Below are 24,659 nucleotides of genomic sequence, written 5' to 3' on the forward strand. Positions count from 1 at the left end.
AGCAGACCTCGCAGCTCCCCCGGGCAGCGAGGAGTCAAGCGGGGGGGGGGGGTAGCTCCGGGCCAGGCGGGGTTACAGCTGGGGGCGTGGCCGAGCGGGGGCGGAGCTAGCGGGCGGTGATTGGCAGCGGGGCGGGTTGTTTGCGCGCGGCGCGCCGGGGCCGGGGCCGGGCCGGGGTCGCCATGCGGCTGCTGCGGTGGCTGGGGAAGCGCGCGGCGCTGGCCGGCGTGCCCACCTACATCGAGCACTTCAGCAAGTTCTCGCCATCGCCGCTCTCCATGAAGCAGTTCCTGGACTTCGGTAAATACCCACACCCCCCCCGCCGGTGGGTGTCTCCGGGAGGGAGACACCCCCTGACGTCCACCTGGCCCGAGTAAATACCCCCGCCCCGCGGGGCACGGCCGGGCTGGGGGCGGTGCTCCGGGAGGGGCCGCCGGGCACCCCCGCAGGGAGAGAAATACTCGGAGGGGGAGGGGGGCTGCGGGCGCTGCCCCTGGGGAGGGACCCGCCCCGGTGGGTGTCTGGGCCTGGGTGGCTGTAACCCCCCCCCCCCCTCCCCCCCAGGTACCCGGTGATCGTGTTTCGGGGGCGATGTTACCCCCCAGATGCCCCCCAGCCCGGGTAAATATTTCTCCTCGCCGCCCCTGCCCTGGCCAGGGAACATCCGCTACCGGGTAAATAACGGGCTGGGAACTGGTCTCCTGGTGGGCACCTGCCGGAGCAGGAGGTCCCCCGTAACGACCCCCGGGGTGCTACCCCCGGCGGGCAAGTAACAACCTGGGAAGCCACCCCCCTGGGGGATGGCTGGGTGGGTGTCCCCCCCCCTTGCCGTGCCCCTCCAGGTGAGTCCCCGGTAAATACCCCCATATGGGGTGACTCCTGACCCCACCAGCTAAATAACCCTGTGTGTGGGACCCCTGGCCAGGTGTTCCTTGCACACCCCCAGTCATCCCCCTCCCGCCTTGGTAAATACCTGCTTGGCCCCCCAGCACCTCCAGGGTGGGTGACACAGGCCCCCCACTAAGCAAAGGCCTCGAGGAAATACCCCAGGGAGGTGGAGCTGCCCCCGCCCACCGCTGTCACCGGTCCTGGGCTCCTCCTGCCCCCCCTTCCCCGGGAGTTTCAATGTCAGCACTATGTCTACCTGCGTCCCCCTCTGTGCTTGTCCCAGCCAAGGCTGGCGGCTGCACCCGGGGGTCCTTGGCCCCTGCCCGGTCCCCCCCAGCTTCTGCCCCATCCCACCAGCGCTGGGATCCCTCCTCAAGTCCTCCTCATGTACAGCTCCGCCAGTGTCCCTTGTCCCTGGGGTTGTGCCCCTCTAGGGCCTTGGGGACGGTTTTGCTCCCCCCCGCCCCCCCGCAGCCTCGCTGGGCGCCAGCCCCTGGTTGGGGACACCCATATCTTTGGGACACTTCGGCGTGTCCCCGTGGCAGAGGCTCTCAGCAGCCTGGTGCCACCAGGCTGGTTTGGGTGTCCCCAGCACTGATGGTGGCCCGAGTACTTCTCTGCTCAGAATCACCCGCAGGGGGGCTTTCCAGCCCCAGTCTGAGCTGTACTGGGCTGTACTGGCCACCTAGGTCACCCTCCCCAGCAGGCTGCGCTGTGCCCCTTGGGGTCCTCCTCCAGCCAGGGGCAGGGACCTGCTTCTGCCTCCTCTGCTCCTGCCCTGCCAGCCGTCCCCTCCCCAAGAGAAGCAGCAGTGCAGCCAGCCCTGGGGCTGGGGGTGTTGAGCTGGGGCTCAGCCCGTGTGTGTCCCCCCCAGGCTCCAGCAATGCCTGTGAGAAGACCTCCTTTGCCTTCCTGCGGCAGGAGCTGCCCGTCCGCCTCTCCAACATCATGAAGGAGATCAACCTGCTGCCAGACCGCGTCCTGCGCACTCCCTCCGTCCAGCTGGTGCAGAGCTGGTGAGATGGGGGGGCCTGGGGGGGCCACTGCTGCCTCCGGGACCACCCAGCCCCACACCATGTCGGGTGTGGAGGTGCCGCCACCACCATCTGTATAGGTCCTGCTGCCACCACGGGTCCTGCTGCTGGGGGTCCCCCCCACTGGTACTTGCGTGGATTCCGCTGCCACCACAGGTCCCACTGTTGTTGCTCACGGGGGTGCCACTGCTGGCGCTTGTGCAAGTCCTGCTGCCAGGGGTCCCACTGCCCCAGGTCCCACCATTGTCACCCAGAGGGGTCCCACCGCTGTCACCTGCCTGAGTGCCACCGTGGGTCCCACCGCTGTCACCTGTATGGCTCCCATTACTATCACAACTGCCACTGCTGTCATGGCAGGGGATCCCACTGCCACCACAGGTCCCACCACCACTGCACGTCCCGCTGCTGCCACCGACTGTCCTCCCCAGCTGGTCTGGAAGAGGGACAGGGACAGGTGGCTGGCAGCTGGTGCCATGCCATGCCCTTGGGTGACAAAGGCTGCAGGCCCTTTGGTGACACCCCCATACCAGTGGGGTATGGGGGGACCCAGCCATTGCGGTCACTGGTGCCGCCTTATGTCCTGCCCCAGCCTGAAAGGGCTGAGCCAGCTCCAATGGCTGGGGGGGGTCCATGTCCTTGGGGGTGGGTGGTGTCTGGGTGTCCCATTAAGTACCGTGTCCCCCTGCCAGCTCTGGCATCGTGAACCTTCTCCTAGTGCCACCACGTGACGAGTTGTTTGTGCAGTGTCCTCAGTCCCTGCCAGCACTGCCTGGCAGCAGAATGCAGCCGTGCCATGCTCCTGCAGGCCTCCTGCAGGGACTCCGGCTTGCAGGGACCCTCATGCCTCTCACCCCATCGGAGGGCCTGCATCTCCAAGTGTCCCCAGAGGCCACCATGGGGGCAGGATAAGCTTGGACCCCCTGCCAAGCACGGGGTGGTTTCATGGGGCAGCAGCTTTTGGGGGGTGGTCCTGGTTGAGGGGGTGCTGAGCCCCTCTCCCTGCATGGAGCAGCACCCCAGGGCACCCTGTGCCCCCCTGCTGTGGGGTGCCTGGGGTGTTCTTTGGCTTTAGGGGCACTGGGTGGGGAGTAACCAGCTCCTTCCCCAGGTACGTCCAGAGCCTGCTGGACATCATGGCGTTCCTCGACAGGGACCCTGAGGACCAGGCCACCCTGGGACAGTAAGTTGGCAGGTGACAGCGTGTCTTTGACCCCTCTTGTCTCCGGTCCTGGGGTGTCCCCTCCTCCCAGACCCACAGCAGCGAGAGCTGGCGTCACCGAGGGGCCTTGGCACCCTGCACCCTATCTATACGGTCCCCAAACTGCCCCCACTATACCAAGCCCTGAGCAAGGTATCAGCAGACTGCTCTGGGTTTCCCCAGTGCCACCAGCTCCTGGGGAGAGCTGGACTGGATTGAGGCTCTGCCCGGACCAGGTGTCCCCCAGCTCCATCCCATTCCCCTTACCAGGTTCACAGATGCCCTGGTCACCATCCGCAACCGGCACAACGACGTGGTGCCCACCATGGCTCAGGGGGTCATCGAGTACAAGGAGGCCTATGGAGATGACCCCGTCTCCAACCAGAACATCCAGTACTTCCTCGACCGCTTCTACCTGAGCCGCATCTCCATCCGCATGCTCATCAACCAGCACAGTGAGCGGCCCAGGGGTCCCCGACTGCTCTGGGGGTCCCCCGGGGATCCCTCACTGCCCCAGGCATCCCCCTCCTCCAAGTGTCCCAACCTGAGCACCCCTGTTAGTCCCGGGCATACCCCCCAGCCCCAGGGATCCTGCCCCTGCCCTGAGTGTCCCCCAGCCCCCAACCCCGTGGCTTGTCCCAGCCCTGTGCTCCCCCCGCCCCAAGACATACTAGCCCTGTGTATCCCCCCCAGCCTTAGGCTTTCCCTCTGCCCTGCCTCTCCCAGGCACCTCCCTACCCTGAGATGTTCCCCGTTCTGCTCTACACGTGTCCCTGTCCCCCATGTCCCCACCCATCCCCATATGTCCCCTTCACTCCTCAGGGGTGGCTGGGCACATCCTGGGCTGTGGGGTGGCCCCAGGTGTCTCTGGAGCTGAGACAGGGTCCCCACTGCCTGCTGTTCTCCTTGTCCCCTCTCCAGCTCTGCTCTTCGATGGCAGCACCAACCCTGCGCACCCCAAGCACATTGGGAGCATTGACCCCCATTGCAGCGTGGCCAACGTGGTGAGAGGTCTGTGGGGACCAGGGGGCTCCCACTCCCACGGGGGGCATGAACTGGGGGAGTTGAGGGTCCCCCTGATCTTCCCCTTGCCCTGGGATCCACCTGTTTGGAAGCCATTTGTGTCACAAGTTTGGGTGGACCTCAGCCAAGGTGTCAACAGTCCCCTGTGCTTTGGGGTTACCCCAGAAGACCCCAAAAACTTCCTGGTTCTGTAGGGATGGAAAATATTTGGGAGGGAGAGGGCCCCAAACACTTCTCCTGCCTTCATGCTGGGTGTGCTGACCTCTCTGCCTCCCCCTCCCAGATGCCTACAACATGGCTAAGCTCCTGTGTGACAAGTACTACATGTCCTCGCCTGACCTGGAGATCGAGGAGGTGAATGGTGAGGCCGGGCTGGGGGATGTCCCTGCTGCAGGGGATTCTCGGGTGGCTCATTTGGGGCTGGGGAGGACAATGATGCTGACAGCTGCTCTCCTCCCTGCAGCGAGCAATGCCCAGCAGCCCATCAACATCGTCTACGTCCCCTCGCATCTCTACCACATGCTCTTTGAGCTCTTCAAGGTAACCCCAGCCCCATCAAGGGGGGTAGGAGGGAGGTTGTGGGGCGTCCCCTGAACCACAGCTGACCCTGTGCCCGCAGAATGCCATGCGAGCCACCGTGGAGAGCCATGAGAACAGCCCTCGGCTGCCGGCCATCAAGGTGATGGTGGCCCTGGGCCAGGAGGACCTCTCCATCAAGGTGCATAAGGGGCCACCGGCTCCATCCCAGAGGGTCCCGAGCCCGGTCCGGGGAACACTTAGTTGTGGGGGGAGCCAGGAGTGGGGTTGTGACCCCCCCAGCATGTCTTGCAGATGAGTGACCGGGGCATGGGTGTCCCCCTGCGGAAGATCGAGCGCCTCTTCAGCTACATGTACTCCACCGCTCCCACCCCACAGCTGGGCACTGGGGGGGCCCCCCTGGTAGGTGCCATGGGGGCCCTGCATGGCCCTGGGGGACAGGGAATGGGGTGCAGGTCTGTGGCTAGGGGTGGTGTGGGGATGTCTGCGCTGTGGGGACATTAGGAGTGCTGGAGGGTGGCACAGTAGCCATCAGGGTGGCTTGGGGTGCCTGCGGTGTCATGGGGGTGTTTGGGCTTGGCTTGGGGACATTTTGGGGTGCCTGGGGGTGGCATGGGGATGTTTTGAAGTGGCATGGGGACACTTTGGTGTGCTTGGGTGTGACCTGGGGACACTTTGGGGTGGCAGGGGGACATTTGGGTGTGTGCATGGGGTGGTTTGAAAGTGGCGTGGTGACCACTGAGGGTGCCTGGAGGTGGCACATGGACACTCATGGGTGCACTGGTGCTGCTTGGGGTGACATAGGGAGGCTTGGGGTCCCCTGGGGGTACTGACCCCAGCACCAGGGACCCCCGTACACCACCTCCTCCTCCCTGCCAGGCCGGATTTGGCTATGGCTTGCCCATCTCTCGCCTCTACGCCAAGTACTTCCAGGGGGACCTGCAGCTCTTCTCCATGGAGGGCTTCGGCACCGACGCTGTCATCTACCTAAAGGTGGGTCTTTCCCCCGGCACCCGGGGTCTGCAGCCTCTGCCCAGGGGGACAGGGCCCTCCCCAGCCCCCTGTGTCTCCCGCAGGCCCTGTCCACGGACTCGGTGGAGCGATTGCCGGTTTACAACAAGTCAGCGTGGCGGCACTACCAGGCCAGCCAGGAGGCAGGGGACTGGTGCATCCCCAGCACCGAGCCCAAGAACACCTCCACTTACCGTGTCCCCTAGGGTCCCCCCTGGGGGCTCGCTGCCCGCTCAGGCTGTAGATAGCCCTCACCCCAGGCGTTCCCCATCACCCAGGGGTGGTGTTTTAGCATCCTGGTTCTGCCTCCCGCCTCCACCGCGGTTGTTAGGACTTGTTGGGAAGCATGTGAAACGTGGGGTGGGGTTCCAGTGGGATGGGGGGTCCCAGCACCCCCCTGCCTTGGTGGCACTTAGGTATGTAGCTGGGGGTGGCATTGAAGCAGCATGGAGAGGGTAGAGCCCCTGTTGCCCCCCCCCCCCCCCCCCCGCCACCTTGGCACCGACCCCAGGAGGTGCACACTAGGGGTACCGCAGGAACAGCGAGGGACTGGTCCTTCCCCAGTATGACCAGCAGCACTTCTCTGCCCCTCCAGCCCTGACAGGGTTGGGGGACCAGGCTTGAGCCCCTCCTCCCCAGCTCCCTGTGCCGTCCCTGGTATTGCACTACTGAGCTGTTCTCATCTGTGTGCGCCGCCACTCCACACCCCTGTGCTCTCCTTGGGGTGGGTTCCCCACACACGCTCTGACCTGCTCGGGAGCTTCCCCCTGCCCCCCCCAGATACCCTTCCCCCCGCCCCCGCTGTCAGTAAATTGGATGTTGACTGAGCTCCTGGTGTGGTGTTTTGAGGTCCCAGGAACCACCCCTCCTTTGCACACACCCCCCGCAACTGGGTCACTGCCCCCCCGCATGCCTCAGTTTACCCACCCTGGGGCCACCCAGGCTGGTGAGGAGGCTGCTGTGTTGCACCCCCCTGGCCACAGTCACAGGGTGGCACTTGGGGACACTGGTCCTGGGGAGGAGCCGTGCTCTGTCCCCCCCAGCCTGGCACTGAGATCCCCCCACCCCATCTTGTTCCCTAGCCCCATCCCAGTCAGGCTCGCACTGGTCGCACTGGTTTGCACTGGCCCTCAGTACCCTTTTATTTCCTGGGGTGTCCTCCGGGGTGCCATATTCGCGGGTGGGGTGGGTGGGTTTCTGCATTCACTTCCCACACCCCAACCTGGGGGGTGTGCACATCTGGAGGGGGTCAGGCCATGCACTGTCCTCAGCTGGTGCCACACCATGCTGGGGGCCGGGGTGAGAGGGGTGGCTGTGACCCCTCCGGACCCCTCGGGTTGGGGGTGATGGGACAGGGAGGGAGGGGGGTCCAATGTGCCTTTTGCATCCAGAAAAGGGGCCTGTGAGGGGCCCGGACTGTGCCCATGGGGTGCAGAGAGGGCAGTCGTGCCTGTCTCAGCCTGGCATCGCTGTCCCTCGGCCACAGCGGCCGTGTGGCCACAGCGGCTGTGCCGGAGCTGGGTGTCCCCAGGGCATCCTGGGGGCTGTGGGTGGGGATGGGGTGCAGGGGTGCTCCTGGTCCCCCCTTAGCTCCACCGTTGCTCCTGGTCCCTCTTCTTCTGCTTCTCCCGCTGCTTCTCCGCCTTCTCTTGGGCCTTGCGCTCCTTCTCCACAGCTAGGCTCAGCTCCTTGAGCTTCCGCTTCAGCACTGCACGGTCCTGCGAGCTGCCCACGCCCAGCGCCTGCCGGCACAGTGGCGCTGGCAGTGGGGCGACATGACCTCCCCCGTGGCCATGGGGTGCCAACACCCCCCTGCCCTACGGACCAGCCCCTTGGGGTACCTGGAGCCCCCCCGCATTGCCTGTCCTCAGGATCATCCTGCTGAGGTACCTTATGTCCCCTGTGCACCAGCCCCTTGGGGTACCTAGAACGTCCTGACTCCTTGACTTGTCTGTTGGGATACCTGGAACCTCCCCCCACCTCCTGCCCCGCGGAGCAGCCAGTTAGGACAAGAGATTTTAGGTACCCTGTGATGAGCCCGTTGGGGTATCTAGAACTCTGCCTAGAATCCCAGACAGACCTCCTGCCCACTGGAGCACCCCACGGGGATACCTTAAACTTCTTACCCCATAATTCAGGTTGCTGGGGTACCTGGAACCCCCTGCACCCCAGCAGAAGAGGCTCCCCCAGCCCCATACCTTAAGCTTGGCACCATCAAGGTGCAGGAGCCGTGGACCATCAACACCATGGGCCGAGAACTCCTCCACATACTGCTCCAGGTTGAGGCTCTCCAGCCACTGTCCCACCTGCTGGCACGTCCAGCCTGCGGCCGCACCAGGGGGCTCATCCAGGAACTGGGCACAGGGGCTGGGTGTTACCGGGGGATCCCCATGGCACCTGTGGGGAGGGACCCCGGCCTCACACCCCCAGCGCACGCTCACCTCGTCCGAGGACTGTGACAGGGTGTGGTAGGGGTAGGAGCACTTGGTGGGGGGGGGGCCAGGCAGGCGTGGGCTGGCACTGGGCGGTGGGGAGTCCTCACTCAGCGTCGAGTCCTGGGGCAGCAGGAGGGGCGAGGGCAGGGCTGGCCCTGCTGCCCCAGAGCAGTCTGCAGCCCCCCAGCACCCCCCCGCAAAGGGCTCTGGCTCCCTATAGGGCTCCCAGACTGCGTGGGGCTTTGATCCCCCCTAAAGCCATCTTGATCCTAGTGGTCTTTGAACCCTCTCCCTATGGGGAGAGGGTTCCTATGGGGCTTTGAGCTCCCCTCGTAGCTATCGTGACCATAAAGCTTTGATACCTTTCCCCTATAGCTATCTTGACCCTATGGGGCTTTGTCCCCAGTTCCTATAGCTGACTGTAACCTCTTCTCCTATAGCTCCTAACTCACAGGAGCACCAACCTCCTTCTCTACAGCTCCCTGGCCCTATAGGGCTCCCATACCCTCCCCTATACCCACCCACCCTACAGGGCCAGGAGCCCCCCATTCCTGGGCACTGACCTGGGAGGCAGATTTGGCAGGGCTGAGCCCCTCATGCTGGGGGGAGCCGGTGGGTGATGCGGAGCCGGGGGAGGCTGAGCCCCTCGCACTGTCCGAGAACCAGGAGAAGGGCAGGAAGGGTGACCCTGAGGGGCGGCTGGGACCCTCCACCACCTCCCTGGGGACAGAGCTGTGTTAGGGCACTGGGGCCGTCCCCAGGAAGCACCCCCTGCCCCGGAGAGGGGGCTCTCACCTGCTGCCCATGGACAGGCGGTTGCTGCCCTTCTCCTTTCGGCTTTTGCTGGAGGATGCCCGGCGCAGGGTCACCCTGGGTGGGAGAGAGCCAGGTTGGCAGGGAGTGAGGTGCCCAATGGCTGTGCTGCCCCCACGGCTCCCAAGTCCCCACCCCCATGCATCCTCGGAGACCATTCCATCACCTTCAGAGGATCCTCCTCCCTCTGTGCACCCCTCCATCTTTCCTTCCAGGCATCCATGTCCTTCCAGGCATCTCTCCATCTATTCCTGCATCTTTCCATCCCTTCTCCAGCCCTGCATCTCTATCCCTTCTCCATCCTTTCTTGTGTCCCTCCCTCTCTCCATCCGCCCAGGGCCAGGTCTCACCCCAAATCCAAGAACTTCCTCCGCGTTTTCTTATCAAGCCCCACAATGGGGCTGGCCGGCTCAGGGGGGCTCATGTCCCGACTGTCGTCTGCAGGAGGAGGACGGGAGCATCACCCACTGCCTCCCACATGGATGCCAGGGTCCCCACATGCCCCCCAGCTGGGGGGGGTCTGGGGAACTCACCTTCGCTGTGCCGCTGGGGCCGGGCGTCGCGGCGGGCGAAGCCGGGCGAGCTGTCGGAGCTGTGGCAGGGCTGGGGCAAGGGGGTGCCCGCCAGCCCCTCCTGGGACAAGGCATTGGTGAGGGGCTGGTAGCAGCTGAGGGGGGGCGAGGAGGCTGGGGGGTCCCCCAGCACCCACCACACTGCCCCCACCTCGAAGAAGAAGTCAGCACCATGGGAGAAGGGCAAGGGGGCCGGGGGCTGCCATCGCCCTTGGCTCCCTGGGGGGCACACGGCATTGGGGGAGGGGGGGTGTCCCCCATCCCCTCCCTACTCCCAGCCAAGGCATCCCCCCACAACCCTGCCCTTGGGTCCTTGGTGCCCCCTGGGCTCACCGCTGCCTCGGGCCCCTCGTCGCCCTCGGTGGAGCTGGCACTGTCTCGCAGGCGGGAGCGGGATGGCCGGTGCCGGCGGCCCTTGGCCAGGAGCCGCGCGCGGGCCTTCTGCAGGCTGCTGTCCAAGCGCGGCGTCTCTGGAACCACAGCGGTAAAATCTGGGGGTGAAAGAGAGACCGGGGCAGAAAGAGAGAAAGAGAGAGAGAGACAGACGGACGGGGGGGAGGGAAGAGGTGGAGGGAGGGAGGGAGGGATGGTGGTAGGGAGAAGGAGGAGGACAGACAAATGGAGAGGTAGGGACAAGGAGTTACGAGGGAAGGACAGTTGGAAGGATGGGTGGACAGATGGACAGGTTAGGAAAAGGTGATGGACAGACAGATGGGTAGGGATGAGGAGGTGGGGATGGAGGGATGGACAGGTGGAGAGGTAGGGAGAGGGAAGATGGTGGATGGATGAATGAACAGACAGGTAAGGAAAAGGGCAGATGGATGGACAGGGACAGGGAGGGAGGGATAAGGCCAGAGATGGAGGGACATGGATGAGTGAAGACAGGGATGGAAGGACAGATGGCCAGGTAGGGGCAGGGAGAAGGGGATGGGAGAGCATTGCAGGGAGACGTGGACAGACAGTCAGAGAAGGCCAGCCCGGCAGAGAGGGGACAGAGGGACAGCAGGGCACAGGGACAAGGTAGGAGAATCAAAGGATGGGTGGGGGATCCCAGTGGAGGCAGTGGGGGATGTGGATGGATGGATGGGGCACCCCGGTGGGGTGGGACAGGGGACATAGGACAGAGGGACAGAGAGAAGTGTTCAAAGAGATGCCCTGGCACAGGGAGAGGAGCAGTGGGGTGTCCCCAAGGACAGAGTGTCCCTGGCACCCGGGAGGAAGAAAGCTTTGTCCAGAGTCTCACTGGGATGTCCCTGATGTTCCTGCCCTGTCACAGCCTCCTGCACCCTAACGCCAGCCCGAGGAGCAGCTCTGGGCAGTGTCCCCTGCTGTCTCCCCATGTCTGTGTCACCCTGTGCACATCACTGTGCCCACACCCACATCCTTGTGTGCCCCATGTGTCCCTGTGTCCCCATGTCCCCCTGCCCCATGCACGTCCCTAAGCCCACACGTGTGTATCTGTGCCACATGTGTGTCCCCTGCCCCATGTGTGTCCCCTGCCCCACACGTGTCCCTCTGCAGGTGACTGCATGCCCCATGCCTGTCTCCAAGTACATGTTGTCCTCAGGCCTAGCTCTGGGGTCCCCCTCCCTCGCAGTGGCAGGCAGAAGGACACTGGGGGTGGGTGGGGACCCGTGGGGGCAGCACCCATGGGTGATTCTGCACCCCACGGGCCCCTGGGGACTCACCGAAAACCTCATCCACATCCTGCAGTTTGGAGACAGACATGGTGGGACAGAGCTGGGGACAGAGGGGACAGTCAGGGAGGGGGGCACCCCATGCCAAGGGGAGGGGGGTGAGGGGGAGTCGAGGAGGGAACTAAGACCCCTGTGCACTCAGACCCTCTGTGCGTAGGGGTGGGAAGGGGGTGTCCCCCTCCTAGTGTCCCCATTCGCACAGCCTCACAGCGCTGGGGGGCAGGGACTGGGGAGGGAGCAGGACGCAGCACACACCTTCCCCCGCTCGTGGAGGGCAGCCCCCCCCGGGGGCATGTGGGGCAAGAGCAGGCTGGGGGCGGTGGGTATGGGGATGCTCTTTGCAGGGCAGCTGGGAAGGGGTTAAATCTCTCTCCCTTCCCCCCAAATCCCTGGTGTTCGGGGGTCTCTCCGGTGTGTGTGTGGGGGGGACCTCATGCCTTGGCAGTCTGGTGGGGGCTGGCAGGGTGAGGGGGGGCAGATCCGAGCCCAGCTCCCCCCCAGCCCCTCCCTCCCCCCAGGGAGCCGGGCCAGCGCTGTCGTGTGGGGCTGGGAAAGGGGTCTGGGCTGGGGGGGAGGGGGGGGCTGGGGGCAGTGCCGGGAGCAGGTACGTTACCGGCAGGGGACAGTACCGTGGTGGGGTGGTGGTGTACCGGGATGCTGTACCGGAGATGGGGCCGTACCGGGGCTGCTGTACCGGGGCTGGGGCGGTACCGGGATGCTGTATCGGGGCTGGGGCCGCACCGGGGCTGGGGCCGTACCGGGGATGCTGTACCGCGGGTGGGGCCGTACTGGGATGCTGCACCGGGGGTGGGGCCGTACCGGGGATGCTGTACCCGGGGATGGGGCTGTACCGGGGATGCTGTACTGGCGATGGGGCTGTACCGGGGATGCTGTACCGGGGGATGGGACTGCACCGGGGGTAGGACTGTACCGGGGATGATGTACCGGGGGTGGGGCTGTACCGGGGTCGCTGTCCGGTGGATGGGGCTGTACCGGGGGTTACGCCCAGGTCCCCCGTCCCCCTCCCCCACTCACCCGCGCTCCTCGGGCATCCTGGGCACCTCCCGCCGCCGGGCCGGGCCGAGGGCGCCGGGGAAGCGCCGGGCAGCCGGGCCGGGCCGAGCCGAGCCGAGCGGAGGGCGCTGCGGAGCCGGGCCGCCCCGCCGGGCCGGGGGCCGCGGGGGGGGGGGGGACAGGAACCCGGAAGCGGCCGGGAGCGGGGGGGGGGGGGCCGGGATCAGCCGCCCCGCCCCGCCCTGCCCGGCCCGGCCCGGCTCGGCCCCGGTGTGCGGCGCGGGCGGCAGTGCTGAAGGGACAGCGCCTGCGGGCGGGGCCAGGGCACGGGCATGGGGACACACACGCACTCCGCCTCCCCCGGCCCTCCCCTGCCACCATGGATACACTGGCCTCCCAGTGCCCCCCAGTACCCCCCATCCTTCCCAGTGCCTCCCAGTCCTCCCAGTGCCCCCATCCTTCCCCGTGTCCCCTAGTCCTTCCCAGTCCTCCCAGTGCCCCCCATCCTTCCCCATGCTCCTTAGTCCTTCCCCGTCCTCCCAGTGCCCCCCAATCCTTCCCGGTGAACCCCAATGCTTCCCAGTACCCCCAGTCCTCCCCATCCTTCCCTGTTCCCTCTAGTCCTTCCCAGTCCTCTCAGTGGCCCCCATCCTTCCCCATGTCCCTTAGTCCTTCCCAGTCCTTCCAGTGCCCCCCATCCTTCCCCATGCCCCCTTAGTTCTTCCCAGTCCTCCCAGTGCCCCCCATCCTTCCCTATGCCCCCTAGTCCTTCCCTGTCCTCCCAGTGCCTCACAATCCTTCCTAGTGCCCCCAATCCTTCCCAGTAGCCCCCAGTCCTCCCCATCCTTCCCTGTGCCCCCTAGTCCCTCCCAGTCTTCTCAGTGCCCCCCATCCTTCCCCGTACCCCCCAATCCTCCCTGTGCCCCCAACCCTTCCCAGTGCCTCCAACCCTTCCCAGTGCCCCCAACCCCTTCCAGTCCCCCCAGTGCCCTCCAGTTTGCCCCCGCCTGGGACAAGGAGGCGTGGGCGACGCTGAGGCCGTTTATGGGGCTGGCGGGATGCATGGACGCTGCATTACAAAACGAGGACCAGTACATACATACGTACATATATATATAGTATATACACCCACAGGTATACGTGTGAGATTAAATAACCCCAGCACCCCCCCGGGGCTCTTGCTCCCCGCCCCCCACTTAAATACTTCCCCCCCCCCACCCCAAGTGGCTCCAATCCAGTCGGACACCCACCCCTACCCCATCCCTCCCACGTGCCCGTGCCCTCCTCCTCCCCCTCCCAGTATAACCAGCTCTGGCTCCCAGTTGCCCCCACATCCAGTTACTGTCGGAGACTCGGTACTTTGGGGGGGAGGGGCGAGGGGGCAAAATAGAAACGAAAATAAAGGGATTCCCCCTGGGCCGAGGGGCTGGGACCCCCCTACCCAGCTGGGGTTGGCCAGTGGGGGGGTTCGTCCCAGCCCCAGAGAAATACTGTGATTTATTGGGGTGGGGAGGTATTTACAGTTGGGGGGGTAAGAGCATCGCCCCCACCCTGGAGGAGGACCCCTGTGCATTATTCCCCCCACCCCCAGGGAAGGCGAAAGCCCTGGGCTTGGGGAGGGTGGTGGCAGGTGCTAGGGGGCCCTGGGGGCAACCCCCCCAGCCGTGCCCCTGCAGTGGGGTACCAGGAAGCCCCCAGATCCCCGGGGGGGTTGCGGAGGGGCTGGTGTCACCCCCATGCCCACTGCAGAGGTTGGCAAAGGCTGAGGGGATCCTTCTGGCCCGGTGGTGGTGGCACGGGTGGGGTGGGGGTGGGGGGGGCACTTTGGGTCCCCCCCTCCATGGCGAAGGTCCGTGGTGTCCCAGGCACAGAACCCGAGGGGGGCACCTCGCTGTGGGACCGGGGTAAGTCCGCAGGGGCGGGGGGGCAAAGGCAACCAGCCCCTTCCCAGCCGGTGCTCCAGGTGAGTCCCAAGAGGAAGAGCTGGGGACAGCAGGGGGGGACGGGGGGTGCGCTTCCAGCATACCCCCGCTTCGCTGCCCAGTATGGCTCACATGTTGGGGGGGCAGTTCTGTCTGCCCTCCCCCCCCCAACAGCGTCCAACCGGGGTGCCAGCTCTCTGGGGTGCCAGCTCTGTGTCCGGGGGGAAGAGGGGGTCAAGTTGAAGGGAAGGGGGAGGCCGGGGAGGGGGGGCATGCCCCCCACCCCAATTGGTCCATCACGTCACCACGAGACTCACACTGGACACAGACACGAACGCGGGGTGTCCGCACCACCCCACCACCCCCCGGACACCACCACCACCCCCCCCAAGACGTGCCCTGCTCCCCCCTTTGCTGTCTGTGCCCCCAGGGGGGAGTGGGGGGCACCAGGGGGCTTTGGCGGGGGTCTTGGCTCCTCCCTGGTGGGAAGGGGGGAGGGAACGGGGACAGGGCTGGGGGAGAGAAGCCCCCCCCAAATCGCTGTGGTTTGAGGGTGGTTTAAGTCGGGTTGGAATTTTTCAAAGTCTGCAGCTTGGCCTCCAGTTCGGAGATCTGAAAAACAGCAAAGGGGAGAGAGGTCTCAGCGGGGGGACAGGGGGGCGGGGGGCGGCACAGGGCCGGGGTGGAGGGGAAGGGGAAACAGACACGGGGACACAGAGACACGGGTGTGGGCAGAGACATGGGCATGAACATGTGGCCGGGGGGGACAGGATGAGGGCACAGGGATGGGGACATGGGGGGGACACGGAGGGGCCACTGGACTTGGAGGGCGCACAGGACAAGGGGGTCAGGACACAAGGGAACTGGGGGGGGGCAGAGACGAAGGGCTGGGGGGATAAAGGGGGGATGACAGGCAGGGGGCCAGCACAGACAGGGTGCTGGAGGGCCGGGGAGGGGCTGGGGGGGCACAGGGCTGGGGGCACAGGGGCGGGCGGGGGGGCTGTTGGCAGGCTGGGGGTGAGTCTCTGTGGGACATCAGGGGATGCTTTGGGGGTGACAGGAGGAGGGCACAGGGGTGGGCAAACTGGGGGGCTCTGCTGGGGGCCAGGGGACCTCCCCGCTGCCCGCCTGCACCCTGGTGCCCCCCAGCTGGGCAGGTGCTGGCCCCCCGCTGCCCCTCACGGCAGGTGCTGCGGGATCCTGGGGGATCCACCAACCCCGCAGAGGATCTGCTATGACCCAGCACAGCTCTGGTCCCACACGCTGGGGGGGATCCAGTGTAGCTAGCATGGAATCCAGTGCGATCTGTTGTGGGATCCAACATGACCAGCATGGGATCCAGAGGATCAAGTGTGACCGTGCCTTGCGCAGATCTACCAGGAACCACTGCATGATCCCGCACAAGCAGCCTGGGATCCAGTGCCCAAGATCTCTTTTGATCCATTATGGGATGTCAGACCCTAAAGCAGGATCCACTGCAACCCAAACCCTAGGCAGATCCACTGCAATCCAGTGTGGGATCCAGTGCCAGGAGGAGGATCGGGCGTTCGCCAGCACCCGATCAGATCCACTGCGATCCAGTGCAGGGCACAGTGGCAGGAGCACAATCCGGTGGGAGCCGGCACCCAAAGCAGATCCACCGCAATCCGGCATGGGATCCAGCAGCCGGAGCTCAGTCCGGAGGGGAGCCAGCGCCCCATGCAACTCCGCTACCACCCGGCGTGGGATCCAGTGGCTGGCAGGAGCCGGTGCCTGAGCAGATCTGCTGTGATCCATCCTGGGATCCAGCGGCGACAGGAGCCCATGGGCCGCGACGGCGGCGTGGCAGGAGCAGCTGGTGGAGCGGGCTGGGTGGCGGGGCCGAGGCTGGGGCCGGCCGTGCCCGGGGGGCTCAGGGGCAGCCTGCGTCCCGGCGCCCAGTGCCCACCTTCTCCTGCAGCTTCTCCATCTCCTCCTTGTGCGCCAGCTCCGACTCCTCCAGCACCCGCCGCTGCGCCGTCTCCTTCTTCAGGAACTCTATCTCCCTGTGGGGGCCAGCACATGGGTGCACGTCACCCACACCCAGCACCGGGGAGACCCTCGGGAGGTGGGGCAGGTCAGGGGGGACCCCGGGTGACAGGGAGGGACCGTGCTCAGTGGGGTGGTGGTGCCCGGGGATCTCCCAGGGGACGGTCCCTGCCCAGGGGATGGTCCATGCCCACGGATGAGGGATGCCCAGGGACGAAGGAGTTGGTGCCCCAGGGATGGGTCCATGTCAAGGGGAAGATCCCTGCCCACGGGATGGAGGGTGCCCAGGGAGGATTTGGTGCTTTCAGGGATGGGTTTCTGCCCAGAGGATGGTCTGTGCCTGGGGAACAGTTCATGCCCAAGGGATGGGCCATGCTCAAGGGCAAAGGGCACCCATGAAGGGGTCAGTGCCCCACGAGTGGGTCCATGCAAGGGCATGGTCAGTGCCCAGGGAAGGGTCCATGCCCAGGGGGATGCTCTGTGCCCAGGGAGGATCGGTGCCCAGGGCCCAGTGCTGCCCTCACTTTTGCTGGTACTCCTTGATGAGCCTCTTGGCCTTGCTGTACTTGCGCTCCAGGGTCTGGTACTGGGCCTGGGTCTCCTTGAGGTGCTCATCCACAGCCTGGCAGAGGTTCTGTGCCTCCATCCAGTACCCCTCCAGCTTCTCCATCCGCTCCTTGTTCTCCTCCACGCTCTGCTCCAGCTGGGCCTTCTCAGCCCGCCAGCGCGCCTTCTCCTGCTCCAGGCAGTGCAGCTGGGGGACAGCAGGGTCAGGGCATGGCATGGCATGGCCAGGGAGCAGGCATGACATGGCATAGCACAGCACGGCATGGCACGGCACGGCATGGCCAGGCATGACACGGCATAGCACAGCACGGCATGGCATGGCCTGGGAGCAGGCATGACATGGCATAGCACAGCGCAGCACGGTGAGAGGGCTGGGGAAGATGTGGGGAGGTAAGAGGGGATCGGGGAGATGGAGACCCAGGGGGGGCCAGGGAGATGGAAGGGGGTCCCGTCTGCCCGCAGGGAGCCAGGGCACCCACTCACCTTCCTCTTCAGCTGCTGGATCTCGGCCTCGGTGACGGCATGCTTGATCTGGAGCTGCAAGAGAAGCCAGGTGTTCAAATGGGGCATGTGGACACTCTGCCATGTGTGGACACGCTCCCCTGGCAGCCCCCATCCCCTCCTCACCTCCTTGAACTTGTGCACCAGCTTTTCAGGGTCCATCTCCACAGGGGAGAGTGTGTCCTCGTTCTCGGCCAGCTCAAACACCTCAATGGCCATCTCCCCACTGGGGAACATGGGGCTCATCTCCTCCTCCTCATCTGTAGCGTACTCGCCCGTCTGCAGAGGACATGGACTAGCGCTGGCACATGGTGGCCCCCAGCCTGACACCCCAAACCCATCCCACCTGAGGAAACTGAATCACCAGCCCCATATGGGGAGGGGGAACCACATCTGTACCCTCCTGGGTGGGTGCTGTCCCACTCACCTCCTCGTCATCCTCAGTGTACTGGGTGTAGCGCTGCTCGATCATCTCCCGCTGCCACCGCTCCTGCTCCAGCGTCTGCTGGATCAGCTGCGCCACCTCACTCTGCTCCCCTGGCTTCTCCCGCCCAATGAGGAACCTGTGGGGACAGCAGGGCTCAGCCGGGGGTGGGGGGCTCTGACCATGGGGGGGGCCCAAATCAGGGACACCCAGGTGGCACATCCAGGAGACAGTGGGAAGGCTCAGCCAGGGGACGCCCAGGTGGCACAACCAGGGGACATCCCTGCTGGGACAGGCAGTGTTCCTGGGGGGAAATTCCAGGGGGGGAATTATGAGGCCTCTGGATGAGTTGGGGCGCTGAAGGGATGCTGGGATGATGTGGGGGGGCAGAGAGCACTAGGGTGGCACAGGGCAGACAGCGGGCATGGGGACTGGAGGGACAGAGGTATTTTGGGGCAGGGGGACAGCCCAGCCTGGGAGCTGGGGTGCTCTGGGGACAGGCCATGGGGCAGGGTGCACAGGGGGGTCCCCCGGCCCCCCAAACACCCCAGCCCTGGGCCCTACCGGACACGGCCCTTGGTGTTCCTGAGGACGGAGGCGGCGAAGCTCTGCGTCACCCCTACCAGGCTGGTGCCGTCCACCTCCACAATGAGATCGTTCACCTGGATCCTGGGGACAAGGAGACCATCGCAACGGGCCCACCCCTTGCCCACCTCCCCAACATCTCCCACCCCAGGGAACATCTGGCACATCTGCCTGCTCCCACACCAGCTTCTCCATCACCAGCCAAGCCCACAGGCATGTGGCAGTGGGGACCGTGGTGGGTGTTTGGGGCCAGGCAGCCCTTACCTGCCATCCCGGTGGGCCGCCCCACCCTCTGTCACCGTCTTGACGAAGATGCCCAGCTTCTCCAGGCCCATGTCGGCCCCTGCGCCCATGCCAATGATACTGATCCCCAGCCCTTCGGAGTCTGCAGAGACAGACAGCTGTGTCCTGGCAGGGTGCAGCAGCCACCCAACATCAATGGAGTCACCTCCAACCCATCCCCAAGGTGCCACAGGGGCGCTGGGGTGCGGGACAGAGTGAGGACCCACCTTTCTCCAGCTCCACAGGGAAGAGGTCAAGCCGCTCCACTCTCTTCTCCAGCTCGTACTCGGCCGACGCGGCCATGGGGTCGACATCTTCGTTGCGGCGGTCGTAGTCTTCGTTGGAGTAAGTGCTGAAGACCTGCCGGGGCGGAGGGAGCTGCTCAGCGAGGCACCGGGATGGGGCAGACAAGCACCGCAGCCACCCACAGCACCGGCAGCACCTGTGGCTGAGGGGGCATCCCGGGGTAGGGGGAGCCCTGGGAAGGGGCATGGGGGGCATTACTGAGCCTGTGAGATACTGGAGAATCCCCCCCCCCAAGAGTGAGGGGGAGTGTGAGGAAACTCAGATGGTTTGGGGGTTGCCCTGGCAGCAGTGATGGTGCCATGCCCTGCCCACTGTTGAAAGGATAGGTGGATGATGGATATATGGATGGATGGATGAATGGATGGACTGAGGGATGAACAGATGGACTGAGGGATGAATGGCTGGATGGACGGATAGATGGATAGCTGGATGGATGGAAGGATGGATGGATGGAAGGATGGATGGATGGATGAATCGAAGGATGGATGGATGGATGAATCGAAGGATGGATGGATGGATGGATGGATGGATGGATGGATGGATGGATGGATGGATGGATGGATGGATGGATGGATGGATGGATGGATGGATGGATGGATGGTGTGTGCAAGCACTGGCTGCTCTGTGACACAGTTTGGTGTGAGCAGAACTGGCTTGTTCCCCTGCTCCTCCCCTCTCCTTCCCTAGTCAGGGGCTTCTCAGCTCTCAGCCCACCACCTTCTCATGGTCCAAACGGCCCCACGGGAGCAGGGAAGGGCCCTGCTCTCAGGGCAGCCTCACCTCTGCCCTTCCCTGCACCTTACCCCTGCCTGGATACCTCCATCCAAGCCTGAGCTGCCAGCCTGAAGCCCAGGGACCCCAACCCACCATTGTCCCTGGGAGAGGTAAATCCCACCCTAGGTGTGGGGGTTGGGGGGGGTTGGTTTATTCCCCTCATTTTCCACCTGGCAGGTTCAGCTTCCACCTCCCTGTGCTCGCCTGGAGGGATGCCTGGGCACAGGGAGCACCAGGGACTCTGCAGGCCTCGGGGGTCCATGGGCCACCCCTGTGCCCAGGTCTCTGTCCCTCCCAGGCCCACTGTTCCCCATCAGGCTTCACTTGCAGGGTGCTTGGGCACTGAGGAGGGGTCAGCCTTGGGGCTGGGGCTGCCCCTGTCCTCTGGGTCTGGGGACATTGAGGTCCCCAGCCACCTTCAGTCCCAAGGGAGCAGGGATGGGGACGCCTGGGACTGCCGAGGCCTTGTGGCAGCCCCATCCGAGGCCAGGGACGGAACCCAGCATGGGGCATCGAGCCAGAGCGGGGCGATGGAAGGCAAAGGAAGTCAGGACCACACACGTATGGTCCTCTAATGTGTTAAATCCCAGGGGACACTGACCCCCATCATGGGGCACCCCTAAACCCTCCCACACCTGGTCCATAGGAGCTAGCAGCTCAGGAGGGGTTGGGGGCAACCCCACACTCACCCTTGGGCTGGGTGCCCTTGTGCCAGGCACTGAGGTCGGACAATGGCCCCAGCCCAGAGCCAGGAGTGGGGTGCCTTGTCCCCGCACCCTGGGGGGCTGCCTTTTCCCCACACCCTGGGGGGTTGCCAGCAGCCCTCCAGATGGGGACAGGCTGGCCGGGCACAGAGCCTGGCAGATGTCTCCAGAGGGGCCCCAGCTTGGTGATGCCGCCGGGCGAGTGGATTAGGGACAAGACCACAGCGTGAAAGCCTCGCAACAAAGGGTACAAGGGATGAGTGTCAAGGGCCATCGCACAAAGCCCGGTGACATTCACAGATGGGCAGGATCCACCCGGGTGGCTCCCAGGAGTGCTGGGGGTGAGCAGGGCAGGGGACATGCCTTCGTACCCCGTCCACACACAGTCCCCGGGGTGCCGCAGGCACCTGAGCCCACAGCTGCAGGCACACATCCTGGCTCATCCTGCTGTGCCCCCCACCCCTGTCTCCAGGTCTGGGGGTGGGGTGGGATGTGCCAGGGGCCTGCAGGAGGTTCCAAGGGAGAAGCAGCCGGAGCCAGCACAAGCCCAGGGAAAGGGGCAGCATGTGTGCCCCATCTCAGGGTGCAGGGCACCCACCTTGGGGCCCGCGCTGGGGCTGGGTGGGGGTCCCCAGTGCTCCTGGCCCTAACCGCTACAGCAGGTTTGCGGGGCTCAGCATCACCCGTGCACCCAAGGGGGAAGCTGGAGTGCTCACACGCTCAGGTTCCCTCCCCACCGTCTCATGTGGGACCCCAACCATCACCCTGAAGCGGAATGTGGGCAAAAGCAAGAGGCTAAAGGCTGTGCTGGGGCAAACAGAGCACCCAAAAAGCCCAGCTGCCCATCCATGGAGGGGACACCCTTCCCAGGGCTGGCCTGGCAGGCTCCCACAGGACCAAGTTCCCCCCCAGCATGCAGCCACCCAGCACACTGCCACTGCTGTCCCCTGCCCGGGCCACGGTGGTCCCCGTCCCCCCATCCCAGGTGGGGCCACCCACCCGCTCTGACTCAGAGCCAGAATATAGGCCGAGCTCTAAAAATAACTCAGCTCCAGCACAAAGCAATCGCTGCTTCTCCGGTTGGGGGGATACAAGCAGGAGAGAACACCCCGAAATAGCTGCACGGCCCCTTCCCACCCCATCGCCACGGGAGCATCCCAGATGGGGACCCCAAAACCAGCCAGGGAACGGGGGAGACGGGCGATGCTGCCCCCCGCCCGGCCATGCCGCCAAGACACTTCCCCTTCCTCCACTTCCCGAAACAGTCCTGGGCGCTGGGCTGGGCCCATGGGCAGGGGCAAAAGCCCCTCCACTGCCACCTCATCCCCGGGGACCCGCAGTTTGGGAGGATCCCCAGCACCGAGGGACCACAGGGGACCATGGGCAGAGGGTGGCGGTGCAGCCACGGCACCCAGCACCCTGCACCCAGACATTTCGGGCATCCCCACCCAAAATATGGGGTGGGTCTTGGCCCGTCCCAGGCATGGCAGTGGGTTGGCACCGGGTGCTGCGCATGGCCCACTCCAGTGAGTGCCAGCACCACCCCTCCCCATCACACCGGCCCCAGGGGGACCCCTCGCTGGTGGGGGTGCTGTACCATGCCAGGGCAGGGGCCTTCATTAGCCAGCTCGTCAGGCCTGGGTGGCTGCCCTCATTCCCCCAGCACAAGAGTATGGCCAAGCAGGATGCCAGGCCCTGTGGCTGGGGGGGGAGCACAGACCCCCACCCCACATCCCTGTCCCTGGCACCAGTCCCCTCCAGGGGTCATCCACCCACCCTGGGGTACCCCCCATCCCCAGCTGCCGCCCACCCCAGGCTGCCCCCCCTCCGCAGCTGCCCCTCCATCCCCAGGCAGTCTCACCTGGATGGGGGCTGTGCTGAACTGGATCTTGCGGTTGGGGACAGGCTCCTCTTCCTCAGACAGCCCAGGGATCTCCACACAGCCTGACTCGGGCTCGTACAGCCCTTCAGCCTCCTCTTCCTCCTCCAGCCCACTGCCCCCCGAGTCCTCCCCGAGCCCACTGTAGGCACTTATGTCCACCAGGTCCGCCTCAGAGAAGTCCTCCTTCTTGGCCTCCTCGTAGGTATCGCCCTCCTCCGCCCGCTCGCCCTTGACGCCCTCCTCGCCTGCAGCTGCCCCCAAGCCCCCTTCCAGCCGGGGAGCGGTGGGCACCTGACCCTCGGCCCCCTTAGCCGGCTGGGGTGCAGGCACTGGTTCGCCTGCCACCGTCGCCTCCTCCTCCTCCTCCTCAGCCTCGCCGCTCTCCTCCACCTCTACCGGCTTGATCTTGCAGACCTCCTGCACCCGTGGGGCAGCCGTCTCCTTCTCCGCCGGCCGGCCGCTCTTCCCCACTGCCTTCTCCTCCTCCGGCGGCCGGCTGCGGGCCAGGGCAGCGTGGCCGTCACCCAGCCGCCCGGCCTCGGGGCTTGGCAAGAAGACGCGGGGTCGCTTGCCCACCACCTTGGCATTGAGCGGTCCTCCTGCTCGCCCGGGCGCCTTGTGCAGGTTGTTTCGGAGGTCGGCCTTCTCGAAGACAGCGCTGAGCTGGCTGACGGTGGGCGAGACGGCTTCGGTGTCTAGCTTGTCCAAGGACTCGGTGCTGCCGTTGAACCTCACCACCACGTCCAGCTTACGGTCCTGGAAGCCAGCTCGTTCCTTGCGCAGCAAGAGCTTGGTGGTGGTGGCCTTCTCCTGCGGGGTCCTCTCAAAGATCTTGCGGGTCTCCTGCAGCTTGGAGAAGGGCTTGTCGGGCTTGGAGTCGAAGCGGCTGACCCTCTCCGAGACACTGGTGCCCAGCTTGAGGAGGCTGCCCTGGTCCATGCTCTCGCTGAGGCTGCCGGCGCGGGGCAAGGAGAGGCGGACGGGCTTCTCCTTGGCCTTGGCCAGGTCGCAGGCGCCCTCGGGGCCGGGCGCCGTCCCCATCTGCAGGAACATGTTCTTGATGCGATGGACGTTGGAGCCATACTTCTTACCCCGGCTCTTCTTGCCGTCTTCTCCGTCAGCCTCCTTTGTGGGCGCCAGGGCCTGGATGGTGGCCTCGTAGGCATTGCGGTGGGGGGACGCGCTCCGCAGCCCCCCGCCGCCCGCTGCCCCGCCGGAGGGAGCCCCCCCGCCGGCGGCCGCCCCGCCGCCTGCCTCCGTCCTCAGCATGCCGGCCCCGGGCCGCGCCGCATCGCCCGCCGCCGCCAGCGCCGCTCCCCCCGCCCGCCGCGGCCCCTCGCCGCCTGCCGCGGCGTGGGGAGGGGGCGCCGCGGGGGGCCGCCGCACACCTGCACCGGCCCGCGGGGGGCTGCGGAGCCCGGTCAGGCCATGTCCATCCCGGGGGGGCCCTCCGCCCCGGCCCTGCCTCCCTCCTCCCTTCCCCTCCGCTTCCCCTTTCTCTGTGGCGGCGATGGAGCCGCGGCGGCTGCGATCCGCCCGCCCCGCTGCCCGCAGCGCCCTCTGGGTCTTAGCGGCGCCGCCGCCGCCACCGCCGGGACCCCGGCCCCGCTCGCCGCCCCCCGGCCCGCGCTCCCCGCGCCGTGCCGCGCCGCCTGGCCCCCTCCCCCGGCCCGCGGGTGGTGCCACCCCCCGGTCTGTCCCCGTGTCCCCCTCCGGCTCTGCCTCCCACCGCGCCTGCTTCTGTCCCTGCCCCCCTGGTCTGTCCCCGTGTCCCCCTCCGGCTCTGCCTCCCACCGCGCCTGCTTCTGCCCCTGGGCCCCCCGGTCTGTCCCCGTGGCCCGCGGGCTGGTCCCGATGGCCCCTCGGTCCCGTACCCCCACCCCCACCCCCGTCTGCGACCCATACCCCCTGGATCTGCCCCTACCCCCTCCTCCCTCCATGCTCCGTGCTGTCCCCACATCCCCTGTTTTTGTACCCATGCCCCACCGTCCCATCCCCATAGCCCCCCGGGTGTGTACCCATGCCCCCCCCCTCCTGTCCCCGTGTTTCCCCCTCCTGTCCCCATATCCCCCCTGAGTTTGTACCCACATCCCCCCATCTCATCCCCTTATCCCCCCCGAGTTTGTACCCACATCCCCCCATCTCATCCCCTTAACCCCCAGTTTGTACCCACATCCCCCAGTCCTGTCCCTGCACCCCTCCCGGCTCTGTCCCCACATCCCCCTGCACCTCCTCCCTGGTCCCCTCAGCCTTGTCCTTGTGTCCCCCTGCTCCCATCCCTCGGGATCCCCACACCCGTGCCCAACACCCCTCCATCTCGAGGTGTCCCCACGGGACCCCTATTTACTTTCTGTCCTCATAAATCCATCTCCGGGGTGCAGCACGTCCCCGTCCGCCGTCCCCCCCCCCCGACGGCTCCACCCAGAGGGGAAACTGAGGCAGGGGTACCCGGGGGCGGGGGGCGCAGTGGGCTCCCCTGCCTT

The 24,659-nt window shown here is 65.9% G+C and overlaps 3 protein-coding genes across 7 annotated transcripts; 1 reads left to right on the forward strand and 2 right to left on the reverse strand.

Moving 5' to 3' along the window:
- The first annotated feature begins 110 nt into the window (after positions 1–110).
- Positions 111–6,509, forward strand: PDK2 (pyruvate dehydrogenase kinase 2). 4 transcript variants are annotated; one of them, XM_037411426.1, is made up of 12 exons: positions 184–300; positions 565–621; positions 1,763–1,904; positions 3,031–3,102; positions 3,391–3,575; positions 4,042–4,131; positions 4,427–4,504; positions 4,607–4,683; positions 4,763–4,861; positions 4,975–5,082; positions 5,560–5,673; positions 5,757–6,509. In XM_037411426.1, exons 2-12 carry the CDS (start codon positions 606–608, stop codon positions 5,895–5,897), a joined length of 1,122 nt encoding a protein of 373 aa, XP_037267323.1. In that variant the 5' UTR covers positions 184–300; positions 565–605; the 3' UTR covers positions 5,898–6,509. The 4 variants fall into 4 exon arrangements, with proteins under 4 accessions (XP_037267322.1, XP_037267321.1, XP_037267323.1 ...); XM_037411424.1 differs by lacking the exon at positions 565–621 and having other exon boundaries at positions 113–300; XM_037411427.1 differs by lacking the exon at positions 184–300 and having other exon boundaries at positions 565–674.
- Positions 6,510–6,805: 296 nt separating this feature from the next.
- On the reverse strand, positions 6,806–12,352 carry SAMD14 (sterile alpha motif domain containing 14). Of its 2 annotated transcripts, none has more exons than XM_037411406.1 (10): positions 12,244–12,352; positions 11,200–11,251; positions 9,845–9,981; positions 9,473–9,572; positions 9,290–9,377; positions 8,922–8,996; positions 8,690–8,846; positions 8,133–8,246; positions 7,890–8,045; positions 6,806–7,433 (listed from the first exon to the last, which is right to left on the reverse strand). In XM_037411406.1, the coding sequence occupies exons 2-10, from the start codon at positions 11,237–11,239 to the stop codon at positions 7,278–7,280; spliced, it is 1,023 nt and encodes a 340-aa protein (XP_037267303.1). In that variant the 5' UTR covers positions 11,240–11,251; positions 12,244–12,352; the 3' UTR covers positions 6,806–7,277. The 2 variants fall into 2 exon arrangements, with proteins under 2 accessions (XP_037267303.1, XP_037267301.1); XM_037411404.1 differs by having other exon boundaries at positions 9,845–10,002.
- Positions 12,353–13,636: 1,284 nt separating this feature from the next.
- On the reverse strand, positions 13,637–23,459 carry PPP1R9B (protein phosphatase 1 regulatory subunit 9B). Its single transcript, XM_037411403.1, has 10 exons — positions 22,156–23,459; positions 18,738–18,870; positions 18,493–18,613; positions 18,208–18,312; positions 17,647–17,782; positions 17,346–17,498; positions 17,202–17,255; positions 16,676–16,905; positions 16,072–16,168; positions 13,637–14,756 (listed from the first exon to the last, which is right to left on the reverse strand). Exons 1-10 carry the CDS (start codon positions 23,443–23,445, stop codon positions 14,703–14,705), a joined length of 2,373 nt encoding a protein of 790 aa, XP_037267300.1. The 5' UTR covers positions 23,446–23,459; the 3' UTR covers positions 13,637–14,702.
- Between the last annotated feature and the right edge of the window lie 1,200 nt (positions 23,460–24,659).

Source organism: Falco rusticolus, chromosome 18 (assembly GCF_015220075.1).
Source record: "Falco rusticolus isolate bFalRus1 chromosome 18, bFalRus1.pri, whole genome shotgun sequence".
Taxonomy (NCBI): Eukaryota; Metazoa; Chordata; class Aves; order Falconiformes; family Falconidae; genus Falco; species Falco rusticolus.

Excerpts from the sequence above, each read along its gene's own strand:
- PDK2 (XM_037411424.1), top strand. The coding sequence starts at position 183 with ATGCGGCTGCTGCGGTGGCTGGGGAAGCGCGCGGCGCTGGCCGGCGTG. Across the intron at positions 4,132-4,426 it reads CGTGGCCAACGTGGTGAGAG|ATGCCTACAACATGGCTAAG; the intron begins GTCTGTGGGGAC and ends TCCCCCTCCCAG. Across the intron at positions 4,684-4,762 it reads TGCTCTTTGAGCTCTTCAAG|AATGCCATGCGAGCCACCGT; the intron begins GTAACCCCAGCC and ends CTGTGCCCGCAG.
- SAMD14 (XM_037411404.1), bottom strand. The coding sequence starts at position 11,239 with ATGTCTGTCTCCAAACTGCAGGATGTGGATGAGGTTTTCG. Across the intron at positions 9,378-9,472 it reads GCCCCAGCGGCACAGCGAAG|ACGACAGTCGGGACATGAGC; the intron begins GTGAGTTCCCCA and ends CTCCTCCTGCAG. Across the intron at positions 7,434-7,889 it reads TTGATGGTGCCAAGCTTAAG|GCGCTGGGCGTGGGCAGCTC; the intron begins GTATGGGGCTGG and ends CTGTGCCGGCAG.
- PPP1R9B (XM_037411403.1), bottom strand. The coding sequence starts at position 23,445 with ATGCTGAGGACGGAGGCAGGCGGCGGGGCGGCCGCCGGCGGGGGGGCT. Across the intron at positions 18,313-18,492 it reads GCGGCCCACCGGGATGGCAG|GATCCAGGTGAACGATCTCA; the intron begins GTAAGGGCTGCC and ends CCTTGTCCCCAG. Across the intron at positions 16,906-17,201 it reads TCCAGCAGCTGAAGAGGAAG|CTGCACTGCCTGGAGCAGGA; the intron begins GTGAGTGGGTGC and ends GCTGTCCCCCAG.